General features: G+C 44.4%; 1 protein-coding gene and 1 long non-coding RNA gene across 6 annotated transcripts in view; one reads left to right on the top strand and one right to left on the bottom strand.

Moving 5' to 3' along the window:
- The window catches only part of DIXDC1 (DIX domain containing 1), a 68,517-nt gene that overhangs the window by 3,998 nt on the left and 43,961 nt on the right, over positions 1 to 20,558 (top strand). The window contains exon 1 of one of the 5 annotated variants that reach the window (XM_045797770.2): positions 4,415 to 4,796. The exons of 2 other annotated variants lie outside the window; for them this stretch is intronic. In XM_045797770.2, coding sequence (XP_045653726.1) covers positions 4,737 to 4,796 — 60 coding nt within the window. In that variant the 5' untranslated portion in view covers positions 4,415 to 4,736. Of the gene's footprint in view, positions 1 to 4,414; positions 4,797 to 20,558 lie in introns of those variants that run through there. 2 more of the 5 variants (XM_045797769.2, XM_087868439.1) reach the window with 2 other exon arrangements.
- Positions 1,253 to 5,128, bottom strand: LOC148108817 (uncharacterized). The gene is made up of 3 exons (XR_015727017.1): positions 5,026 to 5,128; positions 2,358 to 2,964; positions 1,253 to 1,394 (listed from the first exon to the last, which is right to left on the bottom strand). It is a non-coding gene; the product is annotated as an uncharacterized LOC148108817 (long non-coding RNA).

Genomic DNA, 20,558 nt, shown 5'->3' with positions numbered 1-20,558 from the left:
GCAGAAGGACAGTCGTGAAGGCATGGGAGGTGAAAATGAGCCCTGGGAATGTGTGAGACAGAGGGGCCTGCTAACCTGAGCATAGGCAGTTTGAGGGAGGGCCTTAAGAGTGGGGCATGAGGAATTTATATCTGACAGGAAAAAGGAGTGTTTGAAAACACTTGACAGGAAGATGAATTTGAGCAGGATGAATGCATTGTCTATGTAAGATTAAGGGGTGTAGGCTGGCAGAAAAGCCAGGAGACACAGAGAGCAGTTTAGGAGCGAGGACAGTTTTGGGGCCTTTGCCGATAGATGTGAGCCCTTTTGTGTACATTTATGCTGATGTCTCTGAAGATAAATGCAGTAGAAATTGTAAACATATGTTACTGCCAAGAAACTCGCTAATGTGTGAAAACAGAAAAATATTAAAAAATTATTTCAGAGTCATTTAAAATATTTCCATTGACAATTTTAATTATCTGTTTATTCAGACTGCCTTTCTGCTTCTTTATAGTCATTAATGATTGCCCACAATAGATGTATTAAATTGACGAAGGTGTGAATTGCACACATTTCTACACAGGGAGAAGTCACAGTCAATATTTTCACCGAATGACAATTCTATTTAAGGCTAATAGTCTTACTTAGGCCAACATATTATCTGTATTAATATAAGTGATCAATGAGTTTGCCAGTGTTTCCTCCGCTCATTTATTCATGCATTCAACTAAGAACATTCACTGAATACCTTTTATGTCTCAAGCATCATATAGAAGTATTGCGTAATGATTAAGAACCTGGACTTTGGCTTCACCACTTAGCTATAGGGCCTGGAGCTAATTACTTATCCTCCAGATCTCTCTCTCTCTTCATCTGTAAAATGGGGATAATAAAAAACCCCTACTGTTTATAGTAATTGTGACCGTCAAATGAGCTAATGTATGTAAGTGCTTAGTATGGGGCTTGGCACATAGCCGAAGTTCAATTTTGCTATTATTATGGTTGTATATAGATATTCGGGTAGCTGTTAGTTGGTGAGGGAAGAATCTGCCATTATTGTTAAAATAATATAGGACCGAGGAGGTCAGTATTATTTCAGAAATCAGGCAGCATGGCAGAGATATGCAGAAAGCCGCTAGTTTGGACCCTTTGCGTCTCCTCCCAGGCAGAGTGAATGACAAGTCAGCAGTGGTGGGAGTGGTTCCAGCTACCTGGACTGGTTCGCAGTTTCCCCATGTTCCAGCCCTACGGGGTGCAGATCCTTGTCCTAGTTATTTCTGGGTCTTTTAGCTAACCCACTTACCCTCCCAGCTCTCATGCAGATACGACAGCAGAGCGAGATGGGGAAGACGAAGGCAACAGTAAATGTTAGTGCTGCTTACAGCTCAGGCTCAGTTCTTCACCTGGGTTACCTGGTAAGGCAGACCATGATAAATGTGGTGAGCACAGCTTCCGAGCACAAAAACCCTAGAGAGTATATGCTCCAAAAGGAATTTTGCATTTTTTCCAAGTGTGAGACGCAGACTATATGTGAAAATATTATAATTTTTGGAACATTTCAATAGTTATATGGGGAAAATGGCACAGAATATTATGAAGTGGTACTATCTAAATTTAAATGAATTAAAATTAAATGCTATTTAAATTTAAGTCCCACATTTGCGTTAGCCACATTTTAAGTGCTTACTAATCACGTGTGGCTAGTGGCCACTGGATTGGACGGCACAGATACAGAACACTTCCACCATCACAGAAAATCCTATTGCATACCACTACTGTAGGATATGTGGTTGATATAATTACAGACTTCTAGGGAATAGTGCAATTGTGGACCATATGCCCTATAATAAATCTTGTATCTGTTCACCACAGTTCCCTCTAATCCCTCCAGCATGCTGTGCGGTGCAAACAGCATAGGGCTGAGCATCAGAGGCATTTGGTTCAGATCTTCGCTCTCACATTGATCTGCTGAGTGACTGTAAATAGCTCTCCTAGTCTTCATTCCTCCGTGTGTGTCAACTATCTTTTTTTTTTTTTTAGCTTTAAAATCCAGTGATTTAAGGAGTCTTTTCTTAGGAATATTGAGCTCACAGGTCTTACTTTGATAAAGGACTTGTTCTTTGAGAAACAGTGACCTTTTGGCATATAACTATCAGCAGGACCTCTCTCTGATGTTTCGAAATTTTCTCCTTTGTCCAAAGCATGATGGGCCAGCACCCCCTCGGAATCCTCTATACAGGGATCCACCAAATGGGTGTTTTTTTGGTTTTGTATCACTATTCATGTAGATGTGTTGCGTGCAATTTTATGTTGTTGGAAGTTTCACGCTTACTTTTAGAAGGGCCTTGTTGCATTAACATGGGTTAGTGACTTACCTGATCGTATTACACCATGAGCTGTGGTCAGGGCAAGGGGAATTCTTGGCAGCTAAATTCCCCGGTTAGTTAGGAAGGACAGTGCTCTTCTGACTCGTGGGCTGATCAGGTTCAGTTTGATTTGGTGCCGTGGCTTTTCCCCAGCTTTTGCCAGAATCGAATACACAGCGTTCAATTAGTAGCAGCCACTTAACACCTCTGCGGGCCTTCTGTTTTCTGCTTGCTGTGGTTGGGGGTGGGGGGTGTGTCTTTCTCAGAAGTATCATCGTGTTTAGCAGCTTTAGACATTCAGGCAAGACGTTGCTAGTTGTGGATGCTCCCTAGGGATTTTCCATTTCTCTAGTGAGCTGAGGAGTTGCGGAGGAGGTCATTAGATTGAAAAGACTTTTCCAGCTAAGTTACCAATGGGTATTTGGGGAAGGAATTTGGGCCTTCTGCAAAATCGTAAGTGTAAAGACCTAGTTCCTCAAACTGCCTTTGTCAAATACCAGCTGTGTCCTTGGGCAAGGCCCTGACCTCTGAGCCTTAACATTCTGTAAATCCTTCCCGTCCATCTGGGATCACGAGGTGTAATATAATATGGGTGTTCTTTCAGCTTCCAGTTTTCCTATAGAAACAAGAATGTGCACTGAGAGTACAAATGACTAGTATTCCTAAAAATAAATAATCAAGGCTGTGACTTGAATAACTAGAAACAGTGGGGAATAGCTCTGTGTTTCATTTGGGGAAGCTTTTACCTAACTCTTTCAAAAGCTCCAGGACATTTTTGTAGTATTTATTTTATTTTTCAGATTTTTATTTAAATTTTAGTTACTTAACATATAGTGTAATATTGGTTTCAGGAGAATTTAGTGATTCATTACCTACCTATAACACCCAGTGCTCATCATAACAAGTGCCCTCCTTAATACCCATCCCCCATTTAGCCCATCCCCCAGCCACCTGTAGTGTTTGTTTCATTTAAAACCCATTTAAATCATTTAAAGCTCACTAAAAATATGGGCTTTACATTTTAGCAGTTATTTTTTATTTGTTTGTTTTAAAGATTTATGTATTTTAGAGAGAGAGTGTGACAGAGCAGGGGGGAAGGCACAGAGGAAGAGAGAATCCTGGGGGGGGGGGGGGCCCGAGGTGGAACTCCATCTCAGGACTCTGATATCGTAACCTGAGCCAAAATCAAGAGTCAGCGGCTCAACCAACTGAGCCACCCAGGCGCCCATAGCAGTTGTTTTTAAAAGAAATACAGATTTTGGGGGGTAAAGCCCTGGTGATCCTTGGTTTACCCTTTATGTTTCTGTTGTGATCCTGTGGTATTTCTTTACTACTATTTCTATTACATGTGTTTTAATACCGTTAATAACTAAAGTTCTCTCTATCCTCTTCTCCCTTCTCCCTCTCCTTCTGGCTGGTTCTTCTCTTTCTTTTCTTTCTTTCTTTCTTTCTTTCTTTCTTTCTTTCTTTCTTTCTTTCCTTCTTTCTTTCCTTCTTTCTTTCCTTCTTTCTTTCCTTCTTTCTTTCTTTCTTTCCTTCTTTCTTTCTTTCCTTCTTTCTTTCTTTCTTTCTGTTCTTCTGCTTCCCCTTCTTTAGTCCAACCTCACTGTCCAGGCCTCTTATGGAAAAAGGTTGCTGTTTTCAGCTAGTCTGGGGGGAAAAGTCCTGATCACTCCCCTTCCCACCCATCTTGTGGTGGAGCGTTGGGCCTTAAAAAACCAGAACGTGTGTGTGCGTGTGCGGCGCGCGCTCACGCCGGCACGCCTGCCTGCAGGCCTCGTGTGTAAGCTCGTGTGTGATTGCAAACGCATGCACATGCCGGTACGCCCGCCGCTGTGTCAACGAGTGTATGTGTGTGCGCTCACGTGTGTGTATGTTCGGAGCGCGCGCACACCCGCCCGCCCGCCGGGGGCCTGGTGTGTATGTGTCTGCAGTGTAGGCACACACGCCCCCCCTCCCAGCCCGGTGTATGTGTTGTACGTAGATGGCGAGAGAGACAGAGAGCGAGAGAGAGAGAGAGTGTGTGTGTGTGTGTGTGTGTGTTTGTGTGTGCGTGCGCGCGCCACCAGCCCGCCCGCGCGCCCGCGGTGCTCCCCCTTACGCACGCCTGGCCGGGGGCTGCCAGCCAGCGCCCCTCCACCCTTTGCGCGCCCAGCTGTTTCTATAGGAACCGCAACAGCGCCAGGGCCCCTCCGGCAGAGGCCCGGTGCGAGCATGCCCAGTGGAAGGCGCTAGTTTGGCTCGGGTCTAGGTTTCCAGTAAGTGGCCTGCGGGACTCCGGAGAGATCCCAATGAGCTGAGCGGAGAGTCTTTGTGTGCAGAGGGAGGAGGCGGCGGCGGCCGCTGCCTGGCCTGGAGACCCCGCCCGGGGAGCCCCCGGCAAGAACAATGCTAGCCTGCCTGACCCGGGGGAACTTACTGGACGTCCTGCAGGAGGGCTTCAATGAGGTAACTGTCTGCTCCTCCCACTCCCAGCTCCCCTCCCCCAGGGCCTCCCGCCTAATCTCTGGAGGGGGTTCTCCGCCCCCATCCTCCCGGGGACCCCAGATCACTTCCCCCGCCGAGCCCTAAAGGGTCAAGGTGGTGGGTATGGTGCAGACGAGATGGCTAACTGGGAAAAATCTGAAGGGCCGCCTTCCTCCAGCTAAGCTGAGCGATGCCCTTCCTGGTGGCTTACCTGAGCCCAACAGACAGGATCACAAACTCAGAGGTCATCTCCTTCCAGAAGAGGTGGTTTCCAGCCTTCCCGGGGACTCTCCCCAAGAAAATCCCCAGGGAAGCCCCTGTGTGTGTGGCAAGAGCGCTTATTCTATTTCAGGAGCTAACTGGGTGGGCCAAGTTAGGGGTGGGGTGGAATTGCATTGGTGGAAAGTTTGAGAGAGGGCAGGGTGAGGAGGTGGTCCACATGATGTGCTCTCTACGTGTTCATCACTCTTTGCATTTTCCGGGCAGTAGATTTCTTCACAACCAAGGGCATGGTTGGCAGACAGGACCTAAGAGAGAGGTTGCTTGAGTTCCCGTCCCTTTCAGGGGAGCCAGCATTTGCTCCTTTCTGGGTGAGAGTTGGGGGCTGGACCCTCGATCTGACAGGCAGTATGGGCTAGGACTGGTTGGGGGCCTTTTTCTTTTCACTGTTTTCTCTCAGAATTCTGTTGTTTTTTCCATTCCCTTCTCTTGTGATCTGGTTTAGGACCCTCCCTGCCCCACCTTGTGATTTGCTCCATGTGTCTTCCATTGCTTCCAAGCCCCACCCCTTTAGGTCGCCTGATTCCAGCATCCAGGGAGACCTTTACAAGGAGACCTAGGCTGTTGGTTGTGTCTTTCATCTTTTCTTCCTCTCTTTTTTTCCACCTCTCGCTCTCTTCCCTTTATGTCCTTCTTAAATACAAGACTTTTTGATGATCAGTTTTTAGTTAAACAACACATGAATATATTCGCTTCTTAATATGAACATTACAGGGAAGACTGTGTGCCTTGGGCCACCCCTCCAGTCCAGGCCTGTGCCCCAGAGGTAACCCTTCTCATGAATGTGTGTGTAAGATTTTCTTTCTCCCACTGCACTGTACGCTCTTTCCTCAATTCCTGTTTCTAATCAAGAAGCTCCACAGCTGACCTGTCTCAGAACCTTCCCAGCCCCGGCCCCCTGTGCCCCAGCCTTGTTCCTGGCACAGGAAAACTGCAGAAATGCTGTCCCCACCTAATCAACAGAGTCCGAATTTTCCTTTGGCCAGGGGGTGTCACCACCTTCACTGAAGGGCGGAGCTTGCATCCTGCCTGCACTACAGGCTCATTTTGCATCAGCCCTCCCTGAACACAGTAAGGGGATTGTTAAGAAAGAGCTACAGTCTGAGAGATGAAACACCACGGAGCTGGGAAGCCACCTCTTTGAGTGCTGCCAGTATTCCTGGTTCCTCTTCTCTCACTCTTGGCCTCTGGGCCTCCCCTGGTCTCAAGCTTCATACTGTCTGACTCATCCACCAGCTGTGGGAGAAGCTCCTTAGGTCCTTCTACGGCCTCCCCCCTTTTTAACTCGGCCCCCAGGTATCAGGTCCCACTGTTTTATTAGGCGGAGGAAAGCAGCACAGTCAGTCCTAGCCTTTGCCTTCTGCTCCTTTTCACTTCCAGACCTTTCAACCGAAGAGCCAAAAGGCTTGGCTGTCTTTTTCATGTTTTAGTGCTTCCATGTCTATCCCCTGGTCTCCCATTCTGGTAAGATGTAAGGGGAAAGGACAGTGGGAGAGTTTTCTCTTTGTGGTGGTAACAGTCTCTTCATCAAAACAGCGCACACAACTTTATAATGAACTCATCTAGAATAATGCAGTAATGCCCCTTATCCCTCTCTGGTGTTTGATTTTCCTGTCCGCTTCCCTCCGTTGCCTTCATGGCCTTATGTACGACCCATCCCTTCTGTTTGTAGATTGGAACTCTGATAGCCAACAGGTACTTCTGGTTTCTCTGAGAAATTGACATCATCTAAATACTACTAATAGTAATATGTTAAATCCCAATGGCCCCTGAGAGTTTAAATAATTCTTTCACATACATAATCAATTATATTAAATAATTCTTTTCACTTCGAGTATCACATCGAGTGCTACTGAATACTGCTGTGATTTGTTATTTCAGCATTGATGGAGCCCTGATTGATTTATTTCAGCTTCTAGGGTTGCTTGATAGATCTAGTAATATTCTGTCTCTTTTGTTAGAGTCATGTGGTAAGGGTGTAAATAGGGACTTAAAAGCTGGTGTCAGAATACACTTTGGTTCCTCTGAGAAGCTCTTCCTGCTGAGGCTAAGAATACCACACATGTGTCCAATCATCTCTGGGGAATGGTCCAAGCGTCTCTGAAGCCATTCTTCATCACCCAGATGCTTTATAAATCTGTGGTTATGGCTGTGACCTCATTCTGTGCGGCAGAGAAAACTGCCGCAGGAAATGAAGCTATGGCTCTAATTGGTTAATTATAAGGGAACCCTGCAGCAGAGAGAAACCCTACCCTCTGAATCAAGGCTCCCCCTACCCATTGTTGGCCCTGTTCTCAGTCCATTTGCCAGTATGCATAACTATGCATGATGATTTTCTTCTACCACATTCCCTGGATAAAGCCCTGGCTTCGACACACCGGACAAATTACCCACAGAATTGATCTCTGTCGGTGTTGTCAATGCAGTTCCTTTTATTGACATGGTTAATCTGCATTGTGAGTTATCCACAAATTTTGGCTGCTGCCACATTCTGTAGCCTACCCTGGCTGTCCTCGCGTCTCCTGTGCTCTGAGCCTGCCCAGGCTCTCTACTTTTCACATTTTCCCCATTTTGCATGTGCCTCAAAGCTATTTATTTGTTTTCTCTGCTACTTGGTATTGATGGCCTACGAATGTTGTCTTTGGTTGATGTGCCAACATAAATTTCTGCAAGTGTTTTTCTGGGGGCTGAACTTTCTTTAAAAAAAGACTTTGGTGATTGTGTTGGAAGGTTTTGATAAACCTGAGACTCTAATATGGTTTGGCCAATAAACATTCATTCATTCAGTTATTTAGTTCATTTATTGGGTGAGGAGATGGATAAAATAATTGAAACACACCTGGTTCCTGCTTCCAAGGAATTTATAGGGAGAGATTTGTAGGTGTACTGAAAAAAAACCCAAATAAACCGTAATAGGATGCTTACCACAGTACCATACCTGTGTGTACCACAGTAAGCATCCTGAAAGAGGTAGTGTTCCTGGGAGATCATAGGGGCATCTTCTACTTAATGATATCTTGAAAAGCACCAACTTACCTGCTCACTGAGGCCAAACTTTTTTTCCTGCTAGTGTGGTAAACATGCATGGAAACAGTCATTCAACAGACATTTACTGAATTACTGTCTTTACCAGACACTGGGCCAGGCTCTGGAAATAGAAGTCAAATAACATAGAGTCTGTTTCCTAGTGGAGCTCACAGGTCAATGAAAATAAAGTAAATATTCAGAGTATCAAACTTGGGAAAATTGTGGTGATAGAGAAATCTTGTTTGTCAGGCAGACCTGAGCCTGGGCTGTGGTGTCAATGGCCTGAGGGACCGAAAGTTATGGGAATGATTTATTCAAATGTTGGTCAACAGGAAGGGAGTTGTCTGAGCCTTAATTTTTGAAACGTACATCCTGGAGGACTTTCCCTACCCATTTCCCTCCAAGTAGAGTAGTGGAAACTTAGATCCCACATGGAGATTCATCCGCCTAGCAGTCCCTGAGAAATACAAGAAGGGCCTTTGTCTGGTGTCATCCCCACAAGGGGGACATAGAATGAGTGAGGAAGAGGATTGGCAGGTTGGAGCAGCTGCAGCAAGCATCGCTCCTCAGTGCCCCGTGCCTTCCATGAAGTAGGATTTGCAGCATGGGGCCAACCAGAGGCTTTCAGACGTTTCCACAATGAATTCCTCTGTGCTTTGCTGTAGAAATTAAAAGGCCTGTTAAGTCTTTAATGTCACAAAGCACTATACTCCCTAACCTTTTTTTTTTTATCCTGACTGATTCCTCCTCTCCTCACCCAGGCTCACTGGCTTTGTTCCCACAGGAGCCAATGCCAGCTAAGCAGATGCTCCCTGGCAGCGAGCTCTCAGGCAGCTTTATGCTCCTCATGGTGACTGATGGGCTGGCCAGGCATGTGGAGCAGAGATAGGGCCCTGTTTGCCAGGTGCCATTCCCCCAGGCCCTTCAGAGAGACTGGGAAGCACTAGAAATTCTCCATTGGCCATGACTGGCCTTGTGTACGCTGGGGGGACCAAAGTCTCAAAATGACACTTCACTGAATATATTTCCTTATGTGTTATCCCCAAACCAGGCCGCACTGAAGTAGTCATGACCATGACCTTCAATGGTCAGGTATGGTAAGGGGATAGGGAACCAATCCCAAAGGCCCTGAGTGGGCTCCATGCTCTGTTTCTAGGATAGGGGACACTCAACTGCAGTGATGTCTCATTCATTCATTCATTCATTCATTCATTCACATGCATTTATTGGGCACTCACTTGATGACATGTATTCCTGAGGGAACAGAGTGTTTGTGGAACTTGTAACTAGTGGGAATTTTAAAAAAGGTTAGGAGATGAAATCTTTTAGAAAGTCCTGAGTTTTCCACTTTGTGGTATATCATCCTTTGACCCCTGGGCTGAACACTCATATGAAGAGCACTGCCCACATAGGAAGAAATGTAAGGATATTTTTACATGTGAGCTTCATTTTTACCTAATTAGCTGCCAGGCTTAATGAATAGATCACCTTTCCTGGCTCAGTAAAGGCCTGAAAGAGTTAATAGAAAAGCTATACCATATTATGTTCTCTTACTAGCAGAATTCAGGCCAATAATAACTCAAGCTTTCCAGACCTCCTGCTTTCCCCTCAGTTTCTCAGCAGCGTCTCCCCACCCCCTCATCTTCTGCTGCTGGAGGGTCTCGGTCCACACAGGAATTTGGTTTCACTGTGAAGCTGATTTCCTTCCGGAGCCAGTCAGGTCTCCTTCTGAACTCTCCAGCACACCAGAGCCCTACTGCTTTTCTTGTTTGTCTTTCTTGGTTGCCAGCAGGGAGCCACAGAGCTCAGTTTCGGATGCTTTCTACAATAGGAACAGTAGATCACAGACTTTCCTGGTGAAGCCCAGTAAGTGCTCTTTGCAACTCTAACCAAACAAGTCCACTGCAGGAAGTCTCTTTGACCTTGAGGCTTAGAGGAGATAGAGAGGAGAGGCTGTGCTTGCAAACTTATTTGGAAGGAAGGGCAGGTTTCAAAGAGAAACAGAAAGAAAATTACATTTGGTGCAAGAGAGGTTTCAGGATCGAGCTTCCTGCAGAAGTGAAGATGGTGGATAGAATTGTCTCTGCTTGGAAGAGTTTTAACTTCTATTGGAGGGTTATTTGGAGTGGCCTGGAGGAAGCTGATGGAGATTATGGAGCTGCTAAGGGCTCCCCACACGAGCCACTCCTTGTGTTACCACTATTCGCACAGCTTTACGGCCGTTCGGTCTCATCAAGCCAGAGTTCTGCTCAGCCAGCTTTCACTGTGGCTGCGTCCACTTCTCTCCCCCGTGATGCCTGACTCGAAGGACTGTCACAAAAACCCCATCTTGCTAGACTTCTGGATTACACAGGCATCTTTCTAGCTTCCCCAGAAGAAGTTAGAGATGTGAATTCTGGATCAAGACGACTTCTGTGTTGTCACTAACACGGTATGTTTGATTGTCTTGCTAGTTTAGAGGCAAGTGCAAGAGCCAAGAACTTGAGCAGCAGAAGTAGACAGTGGAATTTATGGACTCATGGAATCCAAGGAAAGGCTGAAAAAGTAAACCATGCAAAGGGCAAGAATGGAGTGGAGTCTCAGTGAAAATCAAGCACTCGAACGCTGGCAGCCCCCCCCCCCCACTCTCCGCCACTTATATCTGGTGCTTTCTGGGGGTGGCTTCATTTCCTTTCACTACGTATGGCTTTTCTCTCGCAGGTGGGCAGCATGGCCTATGGCAGCATCTAAGTTTTATATCTTACAACTTGGTCAGAAAGAGACGGGTGGGGAGAAGGAGAGGGGTTGTCTTCCTGAAGGCCTGATCAAAAAATTCCAGAGATTGGCTGGACTTGAACAATCAACTCAGCTGGACCAGTGAGCTGTGGCCAGTGGAAGGGGTGATATCACAGCGGCCCAGTTCTAGGGCCCGCACTGTGTCTACAGAGGGGGCGTATTTCTGCAGAAGGGGGACCACTGTGGCCTGGGCAGCTACCCCAAGAGCTGTTAGCGCTCCCTAACCCTGTGGGCCTGACTTGAACCTATTGTCCTGCTGCGATTCTCCGGCTGTTGTTCTTTGAAACAGAACAAGAACTAGGGGCGTATTCAAGAAGTATATCTTAATATTCCAGGTGTTTTCATTTTGCCAGACCTATTGCATCTTGTCTTCACTGAATAACTGACCGATAAAGTAATAGTGCCAGGAGTAAACAGTTCAGCGGGTTTTTCCCAGCCTGCTGCAAGAAGCCCTTAAGAAGTTATTTCATGTCGCTGGGGTAGGGGATTGGAGGTGGAGAAAAAGAAGGTGGGTGAGCTAGGCTCTGGATCCCCCACACTGGCCCTAACCAGGGAAGCTTTTCTCTAATTTACATATCTGCCTTTCACACGAGTTTATAATTTGAGAAAAGACTATGGGGCCAAAAAAAGAAGGAGGAGGAAGAGGAGGAGGAGGAGGAAAAGAAAACTAGTTCAACCCCCAGAGAGTAAGGGAGGAGGAGGAGGAGGAGGAAGAGAGAGAAAAATAAAACTACTGATACAACCCTGAGAGAGTAACAGCCTCTTGCAAAAGCATATGGTCTTTCATCTGCTGCCGAAGTAGCTCTAGTAAATTTTAAAACCAAGCAGCAGAGCTACTCAGGGCCTGGTTTGCACTACAGGCCTCTTTGAAGATAAGCATCTTCGTGGGGGAAGTGGTGGTTTGGCTGGTGCTCGTGAGCGTCTACTTTGTACTTCAGATCCATTTCTTCCGGGCCAGCAGTCGGCATTTACAGCAGGAACAGGGTCTGGCCTCCCCCTTGGGTGTGAAGTACAGATGCTTTCAGGTCAAAGAGGAGGTTCGGTTTGGTGCTCGGCTCACCAGGTCAGACTTCCTGGGCAGGCGGAGACCTAAAGCCCAGGGCACCCCAACCTGCAGATGAGAGCAGCCCCACTCAGTCATGAGTCTCTGGTCCCTTTGAGATGCCCTTCGGGAGTCTCTGTCAACATGCGGACGTAGTAGTGACATGACAAAGGCCCTTCGTCAATCAAAAGTATCTTATCAGTGATTTCGTCCATGGTATCAATGATTGCATGCTTATCAGTTTTTTAAATGACGTGAATCTGGATAGACTAGGACCTGTCCTCAGCCTTTTAATACCTACCGCTCTCCTGGACTGACTTCAGGATCCGTGACGAAGGTGGTGCAGCCTCCCATCCCCACTGCAGTGACTGTCCCCTCTGTGCCACTACAAGGCCACATGCTGGAACTTACTCCACAGAATCGTCCTGCCCTTGACATCTTGAACTCTGAGACTCTGTTCTCTGCTCAAAACCCCAATGTCCACACTCCTCCATTCCCATCAGACTTATTTTCAATGTCCTCAGGCTCTCCCCTGCTCTGTCTTCTCTGTCCTCTCAGTTTATCAGCGCTGCTTTGACTTCTTGTCCCCGGTGCAGCTTCCACTGTCAGTCACTTCAAATACCCTCTCACCACCCTCCGCGCTTCCTGTGCCCTGCGGACCGCTGCCCCCCTCTGACGGCTGCCAGTCCTCGAGGAGCCCATCCCTGCTTCCCTCCGCACGGGCCTGCCCAGCAGTTCCAGAGGAGACCACACAACCCCGCTGGTGGATTCAGTGACCAAATCCTGGTTTGCAGCCCTGGTTGAGTCCTTGGTGTCGCGGGGGCAAGTTTATCGGTCATTGTACTTCCCAGCTTCCCGCAGCGTCCCTTCCTGAGCCTCCTTCACTCTGTTTGTCCCTCTCACTGTCAACGGGCAAGCGGGCCTACTTCACAGTGAAGAGGGGTGATTGGATTGGAACTCCTTCCATTGCCCTGGTTAGCGGCTAGATCCCAAGACCTGACCTTCAGTCTTCACCTGTGTATACCCCCGATCTTTGTCCCCTGTTGCTCCTGGAGCTCTTCTTTCCAGTTTATCTCTTAACTCAGACAGAGGACCCCATGGGTGTAAATTGGAACTATACCCCTCGAGCAATAACTGCCTAGACTACCCAGACCAGTTTGAGCTTAACCCCAGACTCCTGCCTGCGCAGATGGACCGTGGAGTGACCCACGGAATGACCGGCAGTTACCTTCACCTCATTATAATGCTAAACCCTCTGCCCAAGGAGCAGTACAACGTAAGTCCAGGCGTGTTACCGTGAGTGCATGCATGACCTTATGCCCCCCTCCACATACGATGACAGGGCTCCTCTTTCTAAGTACTCATCCTAACCCTAAATAAAAGGAACCCATCCACCCTTGCTCGGGGAGTTGTAGCTTTAGAAATTATTCCCTGTGATCTCCTTATCTGCTGCCAATAGTTTCCTTTGTATGACAGTTCCACCCGGTGTAGTTTCTACTTGTGACTCACCGAGGAGCAAACTCACGTTACTTCACTTACGCCTCTTCCCCACCTCCAAACTTCTCCACAAAAGTACCTTCTCCTGCCTCCTCGTGATCAGAGGAAGAAGTGGGTCAGCACTGAATTCAAATCCCTTTCCTGCCTCTTAACCAGCCCTGTGACCCTGGGCATGTTGTTGCTGTCAAACCTTGGTTTCCACATCTGTAAAACGGGAATAATAGTTCCTCACAGGATCAGTGTGTGTGTGTGTGTGTGTGTGTGTGTGCGCATGCATTGGGGGGGTGTTATAAATAAGTAAATAAATATTTTAAAATATATAGATAGATATAGATATATAAAATGTGCATTATATATTTATTCTTATATACCTAGGAAAGGATGTGGTCAAGTGCTTAGCTAGTCCTGGCAGGTAGTAAGCACTCAGTAGTTGGTAGTGACTGTCTTCTTTGCACCTGGCCTATGCCTGTCACACACAGCTACTCTCAAACATGCTCTCCCACCCCCAGCCCCATCTCCTGGGCTCTAACACCTGTATTTTGCCAACTGGCTGTAGAACATCTTTACTCTGATGGCTTCAAAAAGCTCAGACTCTTGTTCAAAACTGAACTATTTGCTCTTCACATTTTCTCCATCTCAGTGAAAGCAAATTATCCCTCAGGTATGACTTTTTGGACCTTCCCTTTTTGTCACTGCTTTTATCCTATCAGTCACCTGACTTGTATCTGGAATTTGTCCTTTTCTTTTCTTTATTTTTTTTTAAAGATCTTATTTATTTATTTGACAGAGAGAGAGACAGCCAGCGAGAGAGGGAACACAAGCAGGGGGAGTGGGAGAGGAAGAAGCAGGCTCCCAGTGGAGCAGGGAGCCCGATGCGGGGCTCGATCCCAGGACTCTGGGATCATGCCCTGAGCCGAAGGCAGACGCTTAACGAATGAGCCACCCAGGCGCCCTTGGAATTTGTCCTTTTCTAATGATACTGCTTCAGTTCAGGCTCTCATAATCTCTCACTTGAATTATTGCCTGGTGTCCTCATTGTTTTCTCCCAATCTGGACGGGATCTATCCTGTGTTCTACTGCGTGTCCAGAGTGACCTTTCTAAGATGCAGGTCTCACTGTTTCACTCTTCTGCTTCAAAACTCCACATGTTGCTGTTGAAGGTCTTTGAGCTGTAAATCTAAGTGCAGATAGGTCTTGTGCTGACCTATTTCTCCACCATCATCGCCAGCCACTAAAAGCTCTGCCCACACAGGAATTTTTAACTGGCTGTTCCTCCAGGGTACCATATGCCTTCACTGCTTGCTCTGCTCTCCTCTCCTCTCTTCCCTTCTCTTCTCCTCCCTTCCCTTCTCTCTTCTCTTCTCTTCTCTTCTCTTCTCTTCTCTTCTCTTCTCTTCTCTCTTTTCTTTTCTTTTCTTTTCTTTTCTTTTCTTTACTTTTGTTTTCCTTTCCTTTTCCACCACCTCTCCCTAGGATGCCCTTCTCCAACTGGCAAACATCCTTAGGGAACCAGAGGAACATCTCGTTTCCTCTAGACCCTTCCCTGATCCTCACGTCCTTCCATCCTGTTGCTTCTTATGTGCACAGACAGCATTTGTTAATATTTCTCTATTGCCACCGTAATTACTTTGTATCACAGTTATTTATGTGCCTGTAAGTGCGGGACTTGGCACAATTCCTAGCAATGTTGGTTGATTTGAATAAATGAATGCATGAAATGATACCATCTAGAAGGATCTTGTGAGATGGGATTTAACAAGTGAAATTTGTTATAGGTAAATATGGATCAAGAAGATCTGTTTTATAAGAATCACGATGGAAGAGTTTGGTTTAACAGCAGAATGTGTTAAAAGTTATGTCAACCAAAAATTATTTTAGTTGACAGCTCAGTGTGAGTCAACAATGTAACGTGGTAACAAAAAAAAAAAAAAAAGAAAGAAAGAAAAAGAAGAAGAGGAGGAGGAAGGGGAGGAGGAGGGAGGGGGAGGAGGAAAGACTATGAACTATTTTGGATGGAGAAGCTGAGTGTCTGGTTTTACCCCTAGAGTATTGTGTGTGGTTCTAGGTATCATGGTTTTAGAGGAACTTAGGCCAGAATAGCAACAATTCTTGAAACTATTTTGTTTTTAAGACTTCTTGAAAAATTATCAAAGTAGACAAACTGCTAGTTAATACGACGAAGAAGAAAAAGGGAGAAAGCACAAATATACAAAGTAAGAAGTGACAACGGAGAAGTAACCATTGAAACAAAAAATTGTAAGAGTCTTTGCAAGTCTGCGAACACATTTTAAAACTTTGCTGAAATGGATAATTTCCTAGGGAAATGCTGATGACCCAAATTGAAAGGGACAGAAAATTCAAATGGATCATTTTCTATGGAAGAAAGAGAGAATCCTATTAAGAAGCTATCTCTCAAAAAAACTACCAGTTCCAGATTATTTCATAGAGGAATTCTACCAAAGTGCCGCATTTTACCAGATAGTTCCAATGCTCTATGTATTATTTCAGAGCATTGAAAAGGAAGAGAAACTTCCTACCTCTTTTTAAAAAGCAAATATAGGGGCGCCTGGGTGGCACAGCGGTTAAGCGTCTGCCTTCGGCTCAGGGCGTGATCCTGGCGTTATGGGATTGAGCCCCACATCAGGCTCCTCTGCTATGAGCCTGCTTCTTCCTTTCCCACTCCCCCTGCTTGTGTTCCCTCTCTCGCTGGCTGTCTCTCTCTCTGTCAAATAAATAAATAAAATCTTTAAAAAAAAATTAAAAAAAAATAGAAAGCAAATATAATATTGATGCCTAAACATGATAAAGACAGTGCAAAAAGGGAAACTACAGACTAATATTTATGAATACCCATGAAAAAGTACCATACATATAGTATTAACATAGCACTAATAGAATCCAACATTAAACATATAATTCACTATCATCAGGTGGGGTTCATTCCAAGAATGCAAGGTAGGTTTATTATTAGGAAATCCATTAGTATCATATACCATGTTAATAGGTCTCAGGAGAAGTAATCATGGGATTATCTCAATAAAGGCTGACGGACCTTTTATTGAAATTCAACATCCATTCCTCATAAAACAGTCAAGAAAATAAGACTTGATGGATATACTTAACATGATAAAATATATATACCTTAGTCCTAAAACCAGTAACTTCCTAAATTGGGAAACACTGAAAGAATTTTTCTCTAAGTCTAGAAACAAGGGCAGGATGCCCACTCTCTGTTGTACTTTGTATCAGAGGTATTAGCCAGCACAATTAAACTAGAAAATTTGGTTAGAGGCACAAGGCTTAGTAATGAAATAAAACTATTTATTTTTGCAGACATAGTAATAATCCTGGAAATCGAAGAGATTAGTGATAAAACTCAAACAACAAAAGGTAAGAGGATATAAAATTAACACACAGAAATCAACAGCTTTATATATCCAAAAAGTAGCCAATTAGAGACCGTAATGGTAGAGGAAAGCTCATTTGCAATTGCAGCAAGGAAGATTGAGTACTTAGAAATGAACCTAAGGGGAGATGTGTAAAACCTACAGGAGGAAAACTTTAAAACACTCCTGGAAGAAAAATGTGAACAAAGGAAACAACATCCCCTGTTCTTGAGTAGGCTGATTTAACACCGTAAAGGTGACAGGTCTCCCTAAATTAATTTATAAATGTAATATAATCCCAATAAAAATGCCAACAGGCTTTTTTAGGAGGTTAGGTAAAAATAACAAAATACGCATGGAGAAATAAATAGGCAAGAGTAGTCAAGAGAACACTAAAAAAGGAAATTTTCAGGGGGCAGGGACTAGCCTTACTGGGCATTAAAATGTACTGTAAAGCCTCTATAATTAAAATGTTTTGCATGAGTAAACAAATATATGAGTGATGTAGGATGCAAAGCCCATAAACAGACCCAAGGACTTATGGAAATTTAGTATAGGACAAAGGTAGCATCTCGGACCACCGGGGTAGAGAGGCAGTTTTAAATGGTTCTAGAACAACTGGGTAGCTGTTTGAAAAAGATGAATTAGATTTGTTTCTTATATAATACACAAGAATAGACTCCAAATGGATCAGGGATCTAAATGTAAAAAATGAAACCATACAAGAACTAGAAAAAAACAGGTGGATTCTTCTTTCACCTCAGTGAAGGGAAAGGCTTTCTAATCATGACTCAGAATTCAGAGACAATATAATAAATGATCAATAATGTGATTATATAAAAATAGAAACTCTTTCATGGCCAAAAAGACAATATAAGTAAAGTCAAAAGACAACTGACAAAACAAATATCTGCGACACATGTCAAAGACAAAAGGGTAACATTGCTAAGATGTAAAAACTTAAAAATGGAAGGACAAAGGACCAAAACTTTGAAAGAAAAATGAGAAAAAGACAATTCATTTAGATATGAAAAAAGTGATAAAAGGTAAAAGATATAAAATGGGTTATTAAACCTACAAAAAGAGGGTTTTTAAAAAAGATTTTATTTATTTATTTGAGAGAGAGAGAATATGGCGGGGGCAGAGGGAGAGGGAGAGGCAGACTCCCCGCTGAACAGGGAGTCTGACGCGGGGCTCCATCACAGGACGCTGAGATCATGACCTGAGCTGAAGGCAGATGCTGTTTTTTTTTTTTTAATGTTTTTTTATTATATTATGTTAGTCACCATACAGTACATCCCCGGTTTCCGATGTAAGGCTCGATGATTCATTAGTTGCGTATAACACCCAGTGCACCATGCAGTACGTGCCCTCCTTACTACCCATCACCGGTCTATCCCATTCCCCCACCCCCTCCCCTCTGAAGCCCTCAGTTTGTTTCTCATAGTCCATAGTCTCTCATGCTTCATTCCCCCTTCTGATTACCACCCTTTCTTTATCCCTTTTTTCCCTACAGACCTTCCTAGCTCTTATGTTCCATAGATGAGAGAAATCATATGATAATTGTCTTTCTCTGCTTGACTTATTTCACTTAGCATTATCTCCTCCAGTGCCGTCCATGTTGCAGCAAATGTTGAGAACTCGTTCTTTCTGATAGCTGAGTAATATTCCATTGTATATATGGACCACAATTGAAGGCAGATGCTTAACCCACTGAGCCACCCAGGCGCCCCTACAAAAACAGGTTTAAACTTGAAAGAACTGAAAATGAAAACAACACTAAGATACAATTTCTCACTTATCCCATGGGCAAGAATTGAAAGTACGACAACATTCTGCTGGAAAAGCTGTGGAGAAGTGTGCTCTCATGCATTCCTTTGGGAACGCAAACAGATACAGCCTTTAGGCAGGGAATTTGGCAATATCTGATAAAATTATCCACCTACTTGCCTTTTGATCCAGTAGTCCGGCTTCTTGGAATCTACCCTGAAGGTAGACCGGTATCAACATGAAAAAACACATGCAAAAGGTCACTCGTTGCAGCATTGTTTGTAATTGCAAAGCTTTGGAAAAACCCTAAATGCCCACATACAGGAGAACGGTTGAATAAATTATGGCATATCCACATAATGGATTACAGTAGCCGTAAAAATGAATAAGGAAAAATCTCTAAACCAGTATGGAGTGATTTCCAGAATATATTAAGTGAAACGAAGTGAAAAGCACAAGTGCAAAGAGAATGTCAGTGCTGTGCTATATTTCACACAAGAAGGAAAGGAGAAAGTGGAATTCATGAGGTTGGTTACCTATGGGGTGAATAGGAGGAGGTGGAAAGAATGGAAAGGAGGGGGGTGGCGTAGAAAGAATGATGGGGAGGTGCTGCCTTCCTGACTAGAGTTTTTGTATAGCTCTGACTTTTAGGATCATGTTAACATTTCTCCTGAGCATCCTCAATGTGGGGAGAACCCACAATGGACTCCTGATCCTAAGAAACAAGCCCAACTGTATTACAAATGAACATAACCACACCGGAGGGGGTGGAGAAGAACAAACCTAGGTGACTTTTGAATCAGTATTTTCACTAACACTGTAAGACTAAAGACAAAAAGAACTATGCACAAATATTATATGATGGTTAGTAAATTAATTTTTTACAAGGTATGAGTTAGCAAGTCTGACGCTATTTTATGTGTTCTCTAGGATTGAGCAAATATTAGTAAATATATAGTGGAGAGTAAGAGTCAAGTTTCTCACTGGGAGAAAGGAGTTATAATAAAGAAAAAGGACAGGAAGGAGTAAATTCTGTGGGTTGGGTTAGAGGAGGGATCAGTGTAATTTATGCTATAATTCCTGGTATATGTCTCTTTGTGAAGATCAGTAGATATAGACGTGTGTGTGTTTGTGTGCATGTGCGCACGCGCGTGTGTGTGTGTATGTACATACATGTATTTCCTACTCTACTACTGAGAGTGCCAAGAATGTTACCCCAGTAACAATGAGCACCACTCATGCCCAAATTTTGGTTTCTAAAAGCTATTCTCCAATAAAAAGAACCGGAGGTCCTTTGAGAAATAGCTGATTCCTGAGCTGGGCAAGGAAAGTACAAGTTGACAAGTGTGGAGTATCTTCTGATGCCAGAAAGTAAGGAAGTGTTCAAAACACATGATCAGCCCTATGATCCAGCAGTCCTACTTCTAGGTCTATATCCAAGAGAACTGAAAGTGGGATCTTGAAGAGGTGTTTGCACACTCATGTTCGTGTAGCAGTATTCACAGTAGCCACGAGGGGGAAGCAACCCATGTGTCCATCAACAGATGAATGGATAAGCACTATGTGGTATAGACATACAATTAAATATGATTCAGTCTTAAAAAGGAAGGAAATTCTGACACGTGCTACAACATGGATGAACCTCGAGGACATTATGCTAAGTGAAATAAGCCAATCACAAAAAGACAGTCATACCGTATGATTCCACGTATCTGAGTTATCTAGAGTTTTCAAATACATAGAAACAGAAAGTAGAATGGTGATTGTCAGGGGCTGAGAGGAGGGGGAATGGGATTTGTTGTTTAATGCCTACGGGGTTTCAATTTTGCAATGTGAAAAAGATCTGTAAATTCATTGCACAACAGTGTGAATATACTTAACATTACTGAACTGTACACTTAAAAATAGTTGAGATGACAAATTTTGTGTTATGTGTTTTTAGCACAATTTTTTAAAAAGTGGAACATA

Source organism: Ursus americanus, chromosome 16 (assembly GCF_024610735.1).
Source record: "Ursus americanus isolate L20-20 chromosome 16, mUrsAme1.1.p, whole genome shotgun sequence".
In the NCBI taxonomy this organism is placed as follows: Eukaryota; Metazoa; Chordata; class Mammalia; order Carnivora; family Ursidae; genus Ursus; species Ursus americanus.
This window is presented reverse-complemented; position numbering and strand designations above follow the sequence as displayed.